Source organism: Lepus europaeus, chromosome 6 (assembly GCF_033115175.1).
Source record: "Lepus europaeus isolate LE1 chromosome 6, mLepTim1.pri, whole genome shotgun sequence".
In the NCBI taxonomy this organism is placed as follows: Eukaryota; Metazoa; Chordata; class Mammalia; order Lagomorpha; family Leporidae; genus Lepus; species Lepus europaeus.
The window spans coordinates 105,526,154-105,545,713 of NC_084832.1; the positions used below are offsets into that span (position 1 = coordinate 105,526,154).

At 45.1% G+C, this 19,560-nt stretch overlaps 1 protein-coding gene across 1 annotated transcript in view; it reads right to left on the reverse strand.

The window, feature by feature from the left end:
- Positions 1-19,560, reverse strand: part of HEBP1 (heme binding protein 1) — a 28,328-nt gene that overhangs the window by 3,584 nt on the left and 5,184 nt on the right. The window contains exons 2-3 of the mRNA XM_062194854.1: positions 14,576-14,714; positions 12,209-12,389 (exon numbers count right to left, since the gene is read on the reverse strand). Of these exons, the coding sequence (XP_062050838.1) occupies positions 12,209-12,389; positions 14,576-14,714 (320 nt within the window). The remainder of the gene's footprint in view (positions 1-12,208; positions 12,390-14,575; positions 14,715-19,560) is intronic.

The window sequence follows — 19,560 nt, forward strand, 5'->3', positions numbered from 1 at the left end:
TTTCCCAGAACATACATGGGGCCTTGATTCCAGGCCCCTTGCTGATATCCAAGCCCTCAGTGCTCCCCCTCTTATACAAATTGCATAGTGTTCACCTGAATCCTATACACACCTTCCCGTCTACTTTAATTCCTTTCTAGGTTATCTATAACACCTAACACAATGTAAATGCTATGCCAATAGTTGTTTAGGGAATAAAGGCAAGAAAAAAGTCAGTATATGCTCAGTACAGACGTAATTTTTTTAAAAAAGTATATTTGATTTGTGGTTGGTTGACTATGAATGCAGAAGAACTGACTTTAGTTTCTTTATTCTTTCAATATAGCCTTTTGATTCTTGGACTCCAGAGGTGAGGAGCATGAAGGAAATTAAAAATATCATGATCCCACTCAATGAACAATTCTCTTTCCCAATGAGGACTGCTCTCAAACCCTGCTGCATCTTATAACACAGCTCCTCACCCCTATACCAATCTACCTTTTGTTCTGCTTTCTTCTTTCTGCTCCATGATGGCAGGGTTCTGTCAGGTTTTGTCCACTGATGCACCCAGAGCATCTGTCTCAGTACCTGACACATATCCGACACCTGGGTGAAAGAGACAATTCTAGGGTAGGCAAAGTTTCTGCCTTCTGGCTAATGAACTGAAAGGCAATAGTGCTAAATCCTACTAATGAAGTGAGGGCTTATGTTTAGGTCTGTTTGCCCCCACCTTCACTCACTCACTCACTCACATCACAAACATCTAAGCATATACTATGGCAGCAGTGCTGGGACTAAAACGAATTAACAGGAGCCAAACTGGGAAGGGACTTGCCAGGCAAAGGAGTTGGAACCTGACCCTGGACACAAAGCTGAACTTACAAAAGGATTGTTAAGTAGGGGACTGATGCAATCAGATTGTGTTTTAGAGAAATCCTACCAGTGGCAGTGGAAGGACAGGGGAAATGGCAGAGGATTGAGACACAGAGTCACTAGAAGCCAGGAAAAGCCAAATTAGTGCTGGTGAAGGCTTGGACAGGGCAGATTTGAGAAGTGACCAGATGTGAAGGGAAATGAAGAGCAGAGGACTCCTCAAGGCCTCTTGTCAAGCCTCTGGGTCACAGCGTATGCTCCAGCTAGAGTAGGGATCACAGCAAGGGTGCAGGTGGGGTGTTACTGATGTGGTCTGTGGATGTGTCAATATTAAGGTGCATCTGTGTATAACAACATTTTTGGAAATTTCCCATCTTAACCATTTTTAAAGTTATTATTTATTTTTCATCTGCTTGAAAGGCAGAGGGCCATCTGCTGCCTTCCAGGATGCATCAGCGGGAAGCTAGATGGGAAGTGGAGAAGCCAGGATTTGAACAAGCATGAATGCAGGCTTTGCAAGTGGTGCTTCACCCACCGCATCACAATGCCTGCCCTTCACACAATTATTAGCTGAGCATCAAATGTATTTCTGACACTGTGAAAATAGCCTTAGACTTGGGAAGGAACTAGAGTCAGAGAGACATTGATTTGGGAGAGATGGATCTAGTGGCAGAAACTTGGGAGTCCCCAGAGAGTAGGTTCTGCTGTTAGGTAGGAAGATAGAAATTAGCCTATGTGTGTGAAGGGTGCCTAAGGAAAACAAAGCACCCATGGAAAGGAATGTAGCAGGTTCCAACAGCCTTCACATTGGAAGCAAGCCAGTATTTTATACTATGAAGTCCTCCATACCCCAGTAACTTTATAAGAGGTCCCAGCCTTCTCCCCAAGGAAGGCGCACCAGGAGAATCCTCTCTGCCAGGTGCCAAGAGGGCTACCCAGTCTGATAACATTGGGTAATAAAACTAGGAGGAATTTTACCTATTTCATACTCAATATATCCTTTGTCCAGGAAAAGTGGGTGGCAGGGAATAAGAAATGGAGGGAAGACCTGGACCCCACATCCTTAAAAATGCCAGTATAAATGTGGACTGGACACTGTCTCAGAACTGTCCCAGCCTTTCTGAGGGATGCTACCTTGTTTACCACTACTCTCCGCCCAAGTCTGAAATTCTTTTCCTAGGGGAAGACAAGAATTTCTGTTCCAGCCATCTCCTGTAACCCTGACACATGGTAAGGAATGACATGAGGCACAGCTGTTGTGCAAATAGGGTCAGATGTTATTATGCTCCTGGGAACTTTAATGCCCAACTGGTGGGTGGAGAGAGAGGACTAAGCAAGGGACTCCTAGAAGGACCTATCGGAGAAGTAAAAGGAGACCCAGCAGAGAGTGACAGGGTGAGTGTCATAATTCACTACTGGAAAACCCCCTAACCTTTTAAAATTTTTTAATAGCTTGTGTTTTTTTCATAAATTTTTATTTATTTTCATTTTATCTGAAAGGTAAAGAGGGAGAGAGAGAGAGAGAGAGAGAGAGAGAGAGAGAAATATCTTCTACCAGCTGGTTCCTCAAATACCCATGCTAGCCAGGGCTAGGCTGGGTTTGAAGCCAGGAGCCTGGAATCCCATCCAGGTCTCCTACGTGGGTGGCAGGGATCCAAGCATTTGAGCCCTCACCTGCTGCCTCCCAGGGTGCACATTATCAGAAGCTTGACTTGGAAGCAGAGCTGGGACTCAAAGACTCAAACGCATGCACTTTGATATGGGATGTGAGCGTCACCAGAGGTGTCTTAATCACTGTGCCAAATTCCTGCATCATCCTCATTCTTTGTATTTATTTCCAGGCAGACTGAAATATTTGCAATTAAGGTAGGAACGTCCCTGTTGTTTCATCGAGGAAGCATTTTATTTAAAAAAAAAAAAAATCAGAGAGAGAGAGAGAGAGAATTCAAGAGAGCGCCTATCCTCTGGTTCACTCCCCAGACAGTTACAACAGCTAGGGCTGTGCCAGGCAGAAGCCCAGAGCTGGAAACTCAAGCCAAGTCTCCCATATGAGTGGCAGGAACTTAACTACTGGAACCATCACCACTGCCTCCTAAGGTCTGCATTAGCAGGAAGCTGGAGTTAGGAGTGCGAGCTGAGAATCAAACCCAGGCATTCTAAAGTGAGACTTGGCAAGTCTGCATCACCAGGCTAAAGGTCCAGCCCATCACGGAAGGATTTTATTAGAAAACGAACAAAGCTGGGTGGGCGATGGAAATGTTAGTTAGAAGTTAGAAATTAGCCTATGTGTGTGTGTGAGAGGGGCCTGAGGAAATTGATATCCACAGCAGTCCTGCATCTGCACTGCACTTCAAAGTCCCGCCCAGACCCCGGTAACCTTGCAGGTGATCCCAGCCCTTCCCCCAAGTTCTCTCTCCTCAGCACCAGATGGGTTACCTGGCATGATAAACACCCTTCCTCCTAGGCAGGCACCCTAGGGGAAAGCCCCTTGGCCTGGTGCAGCAAGACTCCCTCTGGCTGATAACAAACCTGGGAAGGAACTTCCTAATTTACACCCAACAAACCCTCTGTCCTGGAGAAGGGGGAGGGCGTAAAGAGACCCCCTTAAAAACTAGGAGTATTAACAAAGACTGCACTCTCCACTGAGGCGCCAGCCTGGCCTGTCAGGGGTATTCTCTCCATTTAACCATGTAACCTCGGCACTCCATCTCTGCCCCTTCCATTCTGACGGATGCCCTGTCCCAATAAAACCTTGTTACTTTGCTCTCTATCTCAGGCCTACATTCTTGGGTGAAGACAAGAACCCCACGACTTCTCTCTGCTCATTTAGCCCAGTTCACGCTAATTCCAATTACTGAACTGCACAAAAATGCCTACCAGGAACTCAGCCCCGGAGTATGAAGGGAGCCCAGCTCTAGGGGTGCTCAGCCGTGATCCTGGACAAGTGGCTTCCCTCCCCCCTGCCCTGGCTTCCTGTCTGCACAGGGAGAATGACACAGTGCCCCAGCTCTCCCAGTGCACAAGCATGTCTGAGTGTGAGTTCAGGAATGCTCATAAAGTGCTTTGAGCTCCTGAAAGGAGATAAACACAAAGTATAGACATTACTTTTGTAAGTCTGTTAATACGTCTCTAACTCCCTCTCTTCAAAGAAGCTGTCCTCCAGGGCATTATATTTTATCTCAGCCAGTGCCAAAACGAAGAATCAGGTTACCATGGGAACAAAGGAATCAAACATAAGTGTGCCCTGGATTCCGGAAACACAAAGGGAGCTGATTGAAAAGGGCTGGACGAGTTAGGGTGGGAGGAAGATGACGCTGCATTAGTAAGACTTGGCTAACCAAGGAGGGAGGCTCTTGTCCAAGGAGGCCAAAAATCATAATGTGTCATCTTGTAGGGAGTGTCTGGTGCAGGCAAGCTGTGAAGAAGAAAGAGAAATAGAGTGCCTCTGGGCTTGTCTAAAACTTTAACACTCAACAGGTCAATGCACGGTGGCAGAGAATTGGCTGGGCATGCAGCTGTGTGCAAGGTAAAGGGAATATCAGAGTAGGAACTGCCCCAGCCGCAGCCATTGTTTTTTAAGCATCTTTCCAGATGCTGGCAATGAACAACGTGACAAAATTCCTGGCCTCCCAGAGCTCCCAACAAGCAGAGACTGGGGGAGGCAGGGGATGCGGTGCTGAGAGGAGTTGGATGAGGACGAGCAAGGGTCTGGAAGGGGACGCAGGCGGGGAGGGGACCTGTTGAGAGGTGGTGGGAGCTGGTGGGTGGGATGCTCTGAGATCAGATGGACAGTCAGAGGGGGCTGTGTTGCGGGGGAAGTAAGTACCAAGACATGGCATTTTTACTAGGCTTTACTAGGCTTTACTGTCTGGTAAAGCCAGACAGTCCCTGCTATCAGGGACCCAAAGTCCGCTCATCGCCCTCCTTGTGGGAATGGAATGCTTCATTACTATCTTGGGTGTTGGTACAAACCCAAAGTGTACTGAGGTTGGGGCAGCCCTGAGGCCTACAACCAGGGCTGATCAGCTTCTGGAGAGGTTCAGTTGTTTGTTTTTTTTTTTCCTTTAAAAAAAAATTTTTTTTTTTACTTATTTATTTTCATTTTATTTGAAAGAGAGACAGAGGAAAAATCTTCAAACCACTGGTTCATTCCCCAAATATCGTCAATAGCCAAAGCCAAGTTGGGCTGAAGCCAGGAACCAGGAACTCAATCTGGTCTCCCACACAAGTGATAGGAACCCAAGCACTTGAGCCACCACCTGTTGTCTACCAGGGTGCCCATTAGCAGAAAGCTGGATTGGAAGAAAAGCAAGAACTCCAACCCAGGCTTTCTGATATTGTGTGCATGTGTCTTAACTGAGGTGCCAAGTGCCCAGCAGAAGGCTCAGTTTGAGAAGAGGGGAGGTGACATAATTCGTGCTGTGCTTTAAGGCTAGTGGAGATAAAATAATGATTTGGAGGGAGCAGAGATGGGAGCACTGGAAACCAACCAGTTGGTCACAGCAGTTGCTAGGTAAGTGGTGATGAAGACCTGTGGCAGAGTTGACAGGAAGGAAGGGACAATGGGGAGATGATAGGACCAGGCCAAGAATTAGGTGTAGAAGTTGAAGAAGTCAGAACCATGTGGGAGCTGAGTGGGACCTCTGGAAAATCAGAGAACACAGACAGGCTCCAGGTTTGGGAGGATCTGAGTTCTGCTTGGACACATTGATGCAGAAGATGCTTGAGGATCCTTCTCTGGTGCTGCCCCCTGGGGAGCCGGCAAAGTGAGGCTGCTGCTTGGAGAAAAGGCAGCCCTCAGTGTGCTGACTTGGGCATCACCCATGCTGACGTGGTGATTGAAGCCCGTTGCAAGGATGAGTTTGCAAAAGTGGGGGAAATGAAATGAAATGGTGATTGATTAGGTTTAAAATACACAACCCTTCCATTGGCAAAGCTTTTTGAGGTGGCTTAAAGATTGATTAGAAGCACTCAATCAATATTTGCCAAACAGAACCAGACATTCCACCTCAGCAGAACTGTCACATGTCTCTCCAGGTGGGGTTGGAATTCCTTTAGGGCAAGGACTTCATTGCCTGGTCATGTGTCCAGTTGTGTCAGATACCTTCTGTCAGAATGCTTTTATTTTTCAGTAGATATACTCTTCCCTGGAGCTGGTGTTGCAGTGCAGCGAGTTAAGCCACTGTTTGTGATACCAGCATCTGTATGAGAACCAACTCAAGTCCTGGCTACTCCACTTTGAATCCAGTTCTTTGCTAATGCACCTGGGAAAGCAGCGGAAGATGGCCCAAGTACCTGGGTCCCTACCACCCATGCAGGAACCTGGATGTAATTCCTGGCTCCTGGCTTTGGCCTGGCCTGGTCCTGGTTGTTGCGGTCATTTGGGGAGTAAACCAGAGGATGGAAGATCAACTCTTTCTCTGTCTCTCTCTGTGTAATGCTGCCTTTCAAATGTTCAAATAAATAAATGAATCTTTAAAAAGTAAGAAAGAAAGAAGCATTCTTCCCTATTCCTTCAATCCATGGATACCAGTTCTTATCTTGAAAAACACAGTATCTTGTGTAAGTATCTTGGGATCTAAGTATCTTGGGACATTTACTTTTTGCCTGTTTGCCTCCAGAATGTGTCACCCATTTCAGCAGACAGAGACTTTGTTCTCTGTTGTATCTTCAGCACCTGCACAATTCCTTGGGAAAGAGTAAATGAGCACTGAATTCATTGTTTTTTGAATGAATGGAGGAAGGAATGAGCAAATGACATTGCCTTTGTGTTTACATTGAGTTTGATGATATCAGTCATTCAAGGGAGCCAGACAGCGGTCAAGGTAGGGTGTGACCAAGAGGTGAGGGACAGTGGAAGCTATGAAAAGGTACCAGGTTCTTACAGGGAGAGAGAAGGGCAGGAGGCACAACGTACCTGAGCCTTCTTTCACTTCTTACTGAGTATCTACTAGACTCTAGCCAAAGGTCCTGCCCTCGGGAAGCATGAATTCCAGCGGAGGAGAGGGAAACAAATAAGTAGACAAGCAGATAAACAATACAGCTGAAAATGAGTGATGCAAAGAAAACAAAGCAGGATGAGGGAGCAGACAGAGTATTATTTTTGATAGAATGGCCAAGCAAGGCCCTTTTAAATTGAAGTGATTGAGCAAAACAAAGAGTTGCTGAGTCAGACCCAGTCTTGGGCCCGTTCCTTGTGGTTACCATTGAGTGTTAGAATTGTCCAGGAGCCTGAGCCAACCCTGCTCTGTAGAGCTCCTTAGTGGTACTATGGGGACCACCCAAGAGCTTAGGGCACGGGCTCTTTCTTCCAAACTTCTCTTCCAGTCTAGAAAGAGCTTCCCAAGTGCTACTGGCCTCCCCTGGGGCCTGGGCATTTACAGGGAGAAATAACACCAACATCCCCAGACGCCGAGAGCTGGCCACATGCACAGCTTCAATGACCCTTAGAACAATGCCTTTTAAGTCTTATTTTATAGACGAGAAAACTATGGCTCAGAAAGATTAGACAAATTGCCAAAAGTTAGAAAACTCATTTATCATTTGAATTGAGGTTCAAACCAAGTGTATCTGTTGTAGTTTTGACTTTTTTGTTGTTAATTCTAATAAGTTTCTGAAATTCAGAGGGAGATGAAATCAAGAAGGGGAGACTAAGCTAAGATTTATGGAGCATCTATATTGTGTCTAGCATTGTGTAGGCATTTACAGATCTTATCATATTTCATCCTCACAGCAAACTTATGAGTAATGAACTCTTACGCTCATCTCAAAGATAAGGAAACTGAGCACAGCAAGGCTCAGGACGATGTCAAAAGCCCTATGGCCAGTAGGTGGTGAGCTGGGATTATAGCACGGATCTCCTAGTTTTCAACTCTTTCCTTCATATGCAGACATTTCCTGAAAACCGTGCAAGTTTCATTAAAGCCATCCAATCTCTCCTGCTGTTGAGAAACCCATGCTGAAATTGAGCTCTAACCTAGGTGGCCTTTATGTAATGGCAGGGGGACAGTGGCCTGGAATGTCACCACTGGTCTAATGAGGATAATCTCATTGTCTCCTGTGAGGACTAAGATGTTGTGAGAGTGTTATTTTTTCTTAGCATTCTATTCATCTAAAAAGCACTGGTAATTAATGCTGCAAATACGTATATAATCCCTTTGCAGACATCCCTTCACACGGTTATAAAAAGCAAAGACGGAATCAAGGCTGTAAGACTTTCATTTTAGAATCAAAGTTGTCACTGAACGCACTCATTGTGTTACTTGGAATTGTACACTTGTATTTGAAATAGTCCTTTTGCCTTTTTTCATTTTTTTCAATAGAAACAGAAATAACACAATGTGGGTGGGGTGGGGTAGATGATTATTTTTAAATGCACATTTGACAGTGCAGCGACACCAAGTGGCTAATTGAGGAATGTTTATACACTAAATTAGAAGTACATGTTAGAAATAAGTTCACAGCTAAACACTATCCTTGCTACTTTCAACTGTTTAGATTTCAGAGAATTTAAAGGAAACTTCCACAGACTTGGGTTTAACAGTATCTTTTAAATAGATGTCTTTTTGCATCATAAAGAATGAGGGTTCCTTGGAGAGATGACTGATTCCAGTTCTAGAGTAAGAAATGTTAAGATATGCTTGAAACATCTAATGTCAGCAAGCAAGGAAGCTGCTGAAGACTCTTACGAGTCTTGTCCAAAGGACTAAGAAGCTAACTTGATGAGCCCCCACTGGCCAAAGGTGGTATAATTTGAGCAGCAATAATTACAATACTCTATAACATACCGAATTCATGTGTGTATAAATCAACAAAATAAGGACGCAGACTGCCTCATGTTTGGAGGATCTTAAGGAATGACATCACTATTCTGAAAACTATTAAACAGAAGGCATCAAACACATATCTTGCTTTTTCTACATGACTCACAGAAAACAAACAGTAGATGAAAGGAAATTTCTCTGTGTTGACATATGCCAGTTAAAAAAATAAGGAAACAGAATTAGAGGCCATTATCATTTTAGAAGCTCCAATGGAATACGGCAGCTAGGCCACAAGGATCACAAAAACGGACAACAAGACAGGACGAGGCCGCAGTGGAGGTACACAGCACCACCTAGGAGATATTTGTGCCCTAAACTGCAAAACCTGAATTTGATCATGCTTCTGGTTCCAACTAAAATCTACAGGCAACATGGTGGGCAGAGCACATAAAAATGCCATGGAAACGCAACCAACAAGACCCAGATGGTAGGAAATAATAGGACAAACAATCCACAGGCTACAAGGAAAAAGAAAAAGTCTGTTGGTGAAGAAATTTATAGATTAATAAAAGCTTAAATGTGTACCAACCAGGAATGGGTATTTCACACATTGGTTAAGATATTACTTGCAATGCCTGTATCCCATATCAGAGTACTTGGTTTGAGTCCTGGTTCATCTGCTTTTTTTTTTTTTTTTTTGACAGGCAGAGTGGACAGTGAGAGAGAGAGAGACAGTGAGAAAGGTCTTCCTTTACCGTTGGTTCACCCTCCAATGGCCACTGTGGCCGGCGCGCTGTGGCTGGCACACCACGCTGATCTGAAGCCGGGAGCCAGGTGCTTCTCCTGGTCTCCCATGCGGGTGCAGGGCCCAAGCACTTGGGCCATCCTCCACTGCACTCCCGGGCCACAGCAGAGAGCTGGACTGGAAGAGAGGCAACCAGGACAGAATCCGGTGCCCCAACCGGGACTAGAACCCGGTGTGCTGGTGCCGCAAGGCGGATGATTAGCCTATTGAGCCGCGGCGCTGGCTCATCTGCTTTTGACCCAGCTTCCTGTTAATGCATACCCTGGGAGGCAGCAGATGATAGTTCAAGTACTTGAGTTCCTGCCACCCATGTAGGAGTCCTAGACTGAGTTCCAGGATCGTGGCTTAGGCCTGTGTCAGTTCTGGCTCTTGTGGGCATTTGTGGAGTTAGCCAGAGGATAAGATATCTCTCTCTTTTTCTGTTTTTCTGTCTTTTCAAAAGAGAAGTATCAACCAATTACAATGAATGGGCCTTACTTGGACTCAGATTAAAACAAAAAGTAGAGCGGTTGGTGTTTGGTGCAGAAGTTACAATGCTGCATAGGATTCCCGTATCCCATTTTGGAATGCCTGGTTTGATTCCTAGCTCTTCTGATTCCAATCCACCATCCTGTTTCTGTGTATCTTTCAAGGCAGCAGATGATGGCTCAAGTATTTGTGTCCCTGTCACTCATGGGGGAGACATGAATGGAGTTCCAGGTTCCTGGCTTCAGCATGGCCAAGCCCTGACTGTTGCAGGCATTTGGGGAGATGCTAAGTGGATGGAAGATCTCAGTCTGTCTCTCCGCCTTTTAAATAAAATGAAGATAAATAAATAAAAAATTTTTAAAAGAAAATATATAAACAAATCATAAGATAATGGGGGAAATTGGGACTCTAGATATTTTACATAAGTATAACATTAATGCATTATTGCTAAAACTTTAGGAGAAATAAGATACTGTGATTATTTAAAAAAATCTTCAGCAGTCACACTGAAATATTTATGAATGAAATAGTATAATACCTGGAATTTGCCTGAAAATAACAGGGTGGGGACTAGATGGAAGCTGTGAAGGTGCACAGGATAGAAAATTGGCCTTGAGTGAATCACTGTTGAAGGTAAGTGATGAATGTATATGGGTCCATTATCTTAGCCTCTCTACCAATTTATAAATCCCAAAATTTCCATACTAAAAAGTTAAAGACAAAAGAAATACATTGTACCCACTCATCACACTGGGTCTGGTAAAGCAAATGACTGGAAACCAGCTCCTACCTGATGCAAGTCTCATGCCAATCTCACTCCTTATGCAGTAAGAAGGGACAAAGAGAGTAAGATTATCGATGTCTACTAAGTCACAGCAGTAAGTAATTTATTAACAGTGTCCTAGTGGATACCCAAAGATACTCTTATACACACACATACATGTTGAGTTTTCTTTAACTGAAATGCTTGGGACCAGAAGCATTTCAGATTTCTTCACTTTTTTTTTTTTTTATTTTGGAGTATCTATATAGACTTTATTGGTTGAGATTTTATTGATCCAAAACTCTGAAACCCCAAACAACATGGACTTAGGATTTTGGGAAGTAACATGCTCAAAAAGTTTCAGGCTGTTTTGAATCAGGGATGCTTAACCTGCTTGATGTTATATTATCAGCACTTAACAGACCATAAAATGCAGTGTTATACTTCACTAGGCTACCTCTCAAAGCACAAAAAGAGAATGGGAAAGACAGAGAGGAAAAATGAGATGGGCAGCTGTGAAGGGAGTCAAATTTAAGGAGGCGCTCACTCTCAGGACCCGCCCTGCACTTGGATGCTGCTAGAATGAGTGCTTCCTTAAACTCTGTTCCACAGGTGCCCTGCTTCCTCACTGTTGGAAAGAGTTGCTTTCCCTATAACTCTGCAGAAGCACCAGAAGCCGGCCAGTTGCACAGCTGCATTACACTCACTGTCCTCTAGGGGGCCTCGTGTCACCTGGCCTAGGACTGCCCACAGCAGGTAATCTCAGAGTCTTGGCATTGGCGTTAGCTCCAGGAAAATCTGTCCCACGCTCAGGTGCAGAGCTGGAGTAGGACAGCGAAATAACTAAGTCTGGAGGTCCCTGAGATTGGACCTAAATCTTGCCTAGTGCTGCAATATTATTTGTACAGTTCTTTTTCATGAGGTTGCTCTAGAGCAGAATTAAACCCCTGCCTATGGTTGCTACTGGTGAACATCCCAGGCTTCTCCTCTCCCTAGTTTGGTGCCTGTCACACAGTAGTATTGCCACAAATGGGGACTCACCATTATCTAGAAGATATTTGGCTTTTGAAGTGGGGGTGGGGGGGCCCAATCATTTGCACCTGCTATTTTCTACTGTCAGGGGAACATGGCCCTAGATCAGATCCGTGAAAGAGCACCAGAAAGACAACAGGAGGGGTGTATGCTCCACCCAAAGGACCACAGGTCAAACAAGTGGGGCGGGCGTGACAGCTCAGCTCTGGCAAACACTCCCTGCCTTTCTGGCATGCAAAGGGAGTGGGAGTGTGTGAAAACCAGTTACTCCTCCATCCTGTATGGACCCGAGCACTCTGCTAATGGCTGACGTGGGTGTCCATTTTAAGCATAAGCTCAGGGGACAGTCTCTTGACTCATCAGTTTGGCTGCTGGCCAAGGTATTTATTCAGAGAAAATGCAAGAGTTTGTGTGCTGTAGTTTGAAGAAGCTAAAGTGAGAAACTGTCAAGATTCAGTATTTCTTACTTCAGCAACAATAAAAATTCAAGTGTTCCCTTGGATGCCCAGAGCACCATCTGCTTACGTGGAATAGACGGTGATGCCTTCCCTCTCCTCGATCTTGATGCTTTCATCACTGGGGGTGGGCGGGTTGCTTTGAAATTGGTTTGGAATCCGGAACCAGACTTTCAATTTCTTCTGTAGGGAACCATCTTCGCTGGGGAACACAGCAAAAGAAATAGGGACTGTCATCCCCATCCCAATTCCTGAAAACACAAAGCACATAGGCAAGGTAGGCATCAGACACAGGGTATGCTCAAGGCTGTGGAAGACATACTCCTCTCATTCTTCTTCCATGGCAGTATTTTTTGTTCTTAATATTGACAATGAACATTTCAGGAATTAAAACGAACAGTCAGGGTTGGGCATTTAGCCTAGCGGTTAGGACATCTGTATCTCACACAGGATTGCCTGGGTTCAAGTCCTGGCTTCAGCTCCTGAATCCAGCTTCCTGCTAATGTGCACTCTGAGAGGCAGTGGGTGATGGTTCATGCAATTGGGCTACTGGTGCACACATGGTAGAATTAGATTGAGTTCTTGGCTCTCAGTTTCAGCCCCAGTCCAGCTCCAACCCCAGCCTAGTAACCAGCCATTGTGGGCATCTGGGGAGAGAACAAGCAAGTGGGAGCTCAAGCCTGATTACTTTGGTCCTAATAACTATTAGTAAGGCTAATACAAATTTCTAACTTTCTAAATTATCAGCTTAAGAAACATCCTAAAAATTACACACTTCTTTTTCTACCTTGCTTTCTGATCCTTTTGGATTACAGTGAGTCCAAAGTACTACCCAAATTAGAATAAAATTAGAGGGAAATGTTTGGTATAGTGGTTGAGATGCTATCGCTTCTTGGCCTTTTGGCTAAGATCAAGTGTGTGAGATGCTGCTTGGGATGACTGTGTTCTATATCAGACTGCCTGGGTTAGAGTCTTGGCTCTGATTCCAATTCCAACTTCCTGCTGAGTGCACCCTGGGAAGCAGCAGGTGACAGCTCAAATACTTGGGTCTCTGCAGCCCATGTGGGAGACCTGAACTGAGTTTCAGGCTCATGGCTTTGGCCTGGTCCAGCCCTAGCTGTTGTGGGCATTTGGGGGGATGAACCAGCAGATGGAAGATTCTCTCTCTCTCTCTCTGCCCTTCAAATAAAATGAAAATAGATAAAAACGATTTATTTATTTGAGTGTCAGAGAATGCTCTCATCTGCTGGTTCACTCTCCAAATGCCTACAATGGTCAGGGTAGGACTTGGGCTGAAATTAGGAGTTGAGAACTCAATCCATTTGGGTAGCAGGAGAGCCATCACTGCTGCCTCCCAGGGTGTGCCTGAGCAGGAAGCCAGAGCTGGGAATAGAACCAGGCACTCCCATGTGGGATGCAAGCAACTTCACTGCTAGGCTAAATGCTGACTCCAAAAGCTTCCTAAGGAGTCAAACTTCTATTTAAACATGGTTTACATGTAATAGGTACATCTTAGGCAAAATTTCAGGCCTATCATTTTATTTTTATTTTTTTATTTTTGACAGGCAGAGTGGACAGTGAGAGAGAGAGAGACAGAGAGAAAGGTCTTCCTTTGCCATTGGTTCACCCTCCAATGGCCGCTGCGGGCGGCGCACCGCGCTGATCTGAAGCCGGGAGCCAGGTGCTTCTCCTGGTCTCCCATGCGGGTGCAGGGCTCAAGCACTTGGGCCATCCTCCACTGCCTTCCTGGGCCATAGCAGAGAGCTGGCCTGGAAGAGGGGCAACCGGGACAGAATCTGGCACCTCCATCGGGACTCGAACCCGGTGTGCCGGCGCCGCAGGCAGAGGATTAGCCTATTGAGCCACGGCACCGGTCGGGCCTATCATTTTAAATAGGGGGCAGCCACCACAGATGACCAAGTCTTTAAGAGTGAGACAGTCCAAGAATTCTTAGCCTGCTCATTTGCCAGAATGGAGGCTGGCATCTGTTATACTCAGTGCAGCTCAGCCCCTGTACCCAGCAGAATCAGCTGTCAGGAGTGTTCAGTTTAGGGGTAGAGATCTCATATCAGATGCTGGCTTTGCCTTGTGTTGTGACTTGGAGTATTGTGGGTACTTCTCACCCAATGAACCAGTTCAAAGATACAATAAACATGATAGGGTCAAACAAACAACAGAGCAAAAAGAGCATATGGCTCCATTCCTGGAAGAAAAGCATGAAATCAGGGATACTGAGCAGGGACATCCTAGGAGAGGGGTGGGCTGGGCTGATGTCAGAGTGGCCTCCCCAGAGCTTCCCACAATGGGTTCAGGTAGTACAGGAGGTCCATGTGCCAATGAAGCAGGTATTACTGGTGCCTTGTAGCTCCTCCCTTGTGTTTTCTGCTGATGAAGTGAGACACACACAGCTCGCCTCTGAGTCCGCAGGGGCACTCACCTTTGTCATTGGTGCCTCCCACATACTTCATGACTTTGGGCATTGCTTCCCGGAGAGCCTCATCCACAGGCTTATCTGTCACTTCCACTGTGGCAAACTTCCCTCCTTCACAGGCTCTTTCTTCATAGGAGACTTCTTCCTGGAGACACAGAAGATGCTGTGCTTATGAGACAGAGTAGCAAGCTGTGATGCTTCTAGAGCCAGCAAGAATCAGGCTGTAAAGGAGTACTCGAATTCATGCCACTCACCTGGGAGACCTACTTTTAGTTCCCAGTTTCTGGCTTCTACTTGGCCCAGCCCAGGCCACTGTGGGCATTTGGGGGGAGCAAATCAGAAGATGGTAGCATGTTCTCTGTCTCAAATAAGTAATTTTTTTAAAAAAAGAGTCTAGCTACAAGAGGTGTTAGCTGCTAAGGACCTTTCCATCATGGGTATGGTGACAGAGCATAAGACACAGGACTGGATTTGGAGGGCTATAATAAATAGATTCTGGGATTCTTAAAAAAGTGGAGACATTAGAGCAGAAGGAAACTACTTATAATTGATATTCTATGGGAGATAAGACACTGCATCTCCATAATACCAAAACGCTATAAAAATTGAACATCAGAGAATACAAGAGTTCTTAGAAATAAAAAAAAAATCTGGTAACAGAAATTAAAAACTCGGTAGAAAGACTAAAAGATGAAGATGAAGGAAATATTTCAGAAAGCCAACTAAAAGAAGTAAAAATTAGAAAAGAAAATAGAGGATCAAGCCAGGAGATCCAACATCTGAATAATAGGAGATTCAGAAAATAAGGAAGAAAAACTTGGGAGGCAGGAAACAAAGAAACATTAATAACAATAATTTCACAAAACTCAAAGGCCCAAAAATAAGCTCCATATTTGTAGCATGGCTGCGATTCAAGAAGGATCAGCACAGCTCTGTACCCATCGCACACTCAGACACGGAGTCCTTTCCTAAACTCTTGTCTCACTAAATCAGAGCCTTCCAAAACTCCTCTGTCTCTTCCCACACAAATCCTTCCTACCTCTCCTCATCACCATTCTCTTCATGGAGTCTGTGTCTTAGGATCACAATGCTTGGTTGTTATTTTCCCTCTGGTGTTTAGATTTGTTAAAAACCTAGGCATCCCTTTGCATTAACCACCCACCCCCCCTTCACCTTGCTATATGATCTCATGTGCTATAACTTTGGATTTACTGTAAAACAGTATTTTTCAAACTTTTATAAAATCTTAGTTCACACACACACAAAAAAAAACATTTTTACATCATGCCTTATCATGAAAACAAATATGGTTGAAACAAAATTTCACAAAATAGTACTTTACGCTTCTGGATGGGATATAGTCTTTTTTTTTTTTTTTTTAAAGATTGTTATTTATTTACTTCAGAGGCATAGTTACAGAGAGAGGGAGACACAGAGAGAGAGAGAGGTCTTCCATCTGCTGGTTCACTCCCCAAATGGCTGCAATGCCCAGAGCTGAGCTGATCCAAAGCCAGGAGCCAGGAGCTTCTTCTGGGTCTCCCACATGGGTGCAGGGACCCAAGGACTCGGGCCAGATTTCACTCCTTTCCTAGGCCATAAGCAGAGAGCTAGACTGGAGAGGAGCAGCCAGGACACAAACTGGTGCCTATGTGGTATACTGGCACTGCAGGCGGAGGCTTAGCCTACTATGCCACAGCACTGGCCCTTGGATATATTCTGATACTTTTGCTTTTTATCCTGTTTTCTCCTAGTCTATTGGAATGGATTATATTCTATTCCATTAAAAGAAGAAAAGTCGGGCTATATAGATTTTACTATCTGGGAATGAAGCATTATTGTAGTTTAAAACATCTGCAATGAAATTTATCTGAACAGGAACTGTGTCACAGAACTTAACCTGTTAGTAGATATTTATTTGGTTAAGGATCTGTCTCTGCTACTCATGATGACGAAAAATAGACATGTGGCAGAGGACTTGGCTGCTCTAGGCTGGGCAGGCAGGCTTTCCTAAGATCCTAAACTGAAGATTCTCAACTAGTGATAGGGGCGTGACTCTAAGGCGGACATAATGAATCTCTGGGGAAGACAAGGATGGTAGGGGTTGTGAGTGGTCTGTACTGTCTGCACAGGTATATTTAATATTATATTTAATTTTATATCTGAATGTAAAAATGCCTATTGGATTTGTAATGTAAAATAAAAGGAGAGAAAAGAGAAAGATGTCGGGGAAGTCCGAAAGGAAATTCTAAACACCAATTTCAAGCTGAGGCTTCCCTTCAGGCGGGATGGAGGGAACTGCACCAGCCCAACATTCCAGGGGCAGCTAATCGGCCTTGACTCTGGGGTTCTGGGCCTATTAATTCTGAGGATAGCTGTGAGGTCCCCTACTTGGTATGTCTAACTTCCAAAGCGCCTTCAATAGCAGACTACTTCTATTTATGTACTTCTTTGAAAGGCAGAGAGACAGACAGGCAGAGATTCTCTACCTGCTGGCTCACTTTCCCAAATTCTTACAACAGCTGAGCCTGGACCAGGCCAAAGCTAGGAGTCTAGAACTCCATGCAGATTTTCGGTGTGAGTAGCAGAGATCCAACTATCTGAGCCATCACTGGCTACTTCCCAGGAATCAGAACTGAAGCTGGAACCCAAACCCAGGTACTCCTATATAGAGTGTGTGCATCTCAAGTGGTGTCTTAACATCTGTGTAGCAAACTATTATGTGAACTTAAGGTATTTTGCTATTTCTGGCTCTCCTTGTCACAGCAGAAAATTCCAGGATTTCCCCTTCATTTGATTTTTGCTACTTGTAATGTTTTATTTTTTAAAATATACATGTAATTATTAATTTGAAAGGAGAGGGGAGAAAGAGAGACATCTTCCATCCACTGGTTCACTTCCAAATGTCCACACAGCTGGGGCTGCACCAGGTCAAAGCCAGGAGTCTGGAACTCTACTCAGGTACCCCAGGAATCCAAGCACCTGGGCTATCACATGCTGCCTCCTAGGCACACTAGTAGGAAGGTGGATTAGAAGTAGAGGTTGGCCGGCGCCGCAGCTCACTTGGCTAATCCTCTGCCTGTGGCACCGGCACCCTGGGTTCTAGTCCCGGTTGGGGCGCTGGATTCTGTCCCAGTTGCTCCTCTTCCAGTCCAGCTCTCTGCTGTGACCCGGGAAGGCAGTGGAGGATGGCCCAAGTGCTTGGGCCCTGCACCCCATGGGAGACCAGGAGGAAGCACCTGGCTCCTGGCTTCAGATCGGTGCAGCCATGGTGGCCATTTGGGGGGTTAACCAATGGAAGGAAGACCTTTCCCTCTGTCTCTCTCTTTAACTCTGCCTGTCAAAAAAAAAAAAAAAAATTGTAGAGGTTGACTCAATCCCAGGCACTCTGTTATGGGTTGTAGATACCTCAAGCAGTGGCTTAGTCTGTTAAATCACAATGCCTGGCCCACTTGTAATTTTTTTTTTTAGATTTATTTATTTATTTGAAAGGCAGAGAGAGTGGGAGAGACAGAGAGATCTTCCATCTACTGGTTCAGACCAAATGGCTGCAAGTCAGGAGTCAGGAACTCCATTCAGGTCTCCCACGTGGTGAAGTGGCCCAAAGACTTAGGCCATCTTCTGCTGCTTTCCCAGGTACATTAGCAGGGAGCTGGATCAGAAGTGGAGCAGGTGGGACTTGAATCAGTTCCCATATGGGATTCCAGTTGTAATGTTTTAAATGCGAAAAATACTACTCTGGGAATCACAGAATTCAGAACTGAAAGAGGTCTTGGAGCTCACCTCATCTAACTAATTTCACCAGAGAGGAAATGCAGAAATAGAGACTGAGTTGCCCAAGATGTCACAGCTACTAACTGGTGAAACTGGAAGGAGACCTTCAGCCCCCAAACTCCAGTCTCATGCCTGCTGCAAGACTTTCTACCTCTTTTGGGGTGAAGCAAGCATTTTAACCTCTTTTCTTTAGCCACGGTGTTAGTTATTTGGGGCAGACATTTGCATGCCCATGTCGAACTCAGAACAAGGGTATTAGATGTCATTTTATGCCGTCACTTCTTTCACATATGGAGAACCAGTGACAAGATCTTACTGGAGAAAGGGCCAGTTGGCTATTTATTTTGGTCCTTCTTTCCTTCTATTTATTCAAGCATCAACTACGGAGCACCTACTATGTGCTGAGCATTGTGCCAGATACTCTGTTAAAGAGGTGATTTCTGGTTTCTGACATCAAGGAAGGCACGGTCTAGTGGGGAAGAAGCCGGGAAAACAGGAGGTTATTATCTGATGACTGTTTAAGGGATGAGGACTGCCAGGGCGTGTGGGAACACAGAGGGATGCCTACCACATCACCGGACTGATATGATATAGTAATTCCTCTGATGATCTGGGAAAGGGGATTCCAGCTGTTGGGTTCCCCAAACGTAAAAGAGAAGTCCATGACAATATGACTTGGAGCAGAGCGAGGCAGGCAGGCCATGGCAAGGGAGAAGGCCAGATCTCAGAACTCAGAGGCTGTGGTGGAGAGCTGGATTTTATAGCCATTAGCCCAATGATGGTGACTTCACAGCAAACCAGTTTCATCCACTTTAAATTAGTTTAACTTACGTTTGGGATTTACACATATTATTATGGGGTGGGCATTTAGCACAGTGTTAATATGCAACTTGTGATGCGTGCACCACATATCAAAGTGCCTGGGTTCGAATCTCAGGTCTGATTCTGATTCCAGTTTCCTGCTAATGTTCATCCTGGGAGGCAGAAGGTGACCTCTCAAATACCTGGGTCCCTGCCACCCAATGGGAGACCTGGATTGAGGTCTGGGCTCCTGTTTGGCTTGGCTCTGACAATTTGTAGGCAGTTTGGGAGTGAACTCTGTCTTGATGCTTTACCAACAAATGAAAATAAATAGGTTAATAAATTTCTAAAAAGCTAATAAAAATAAAGATATGCAAGTATGTCTGAGGCTTGAGTGGAGGGTCTCTGGAGCAGGAAGG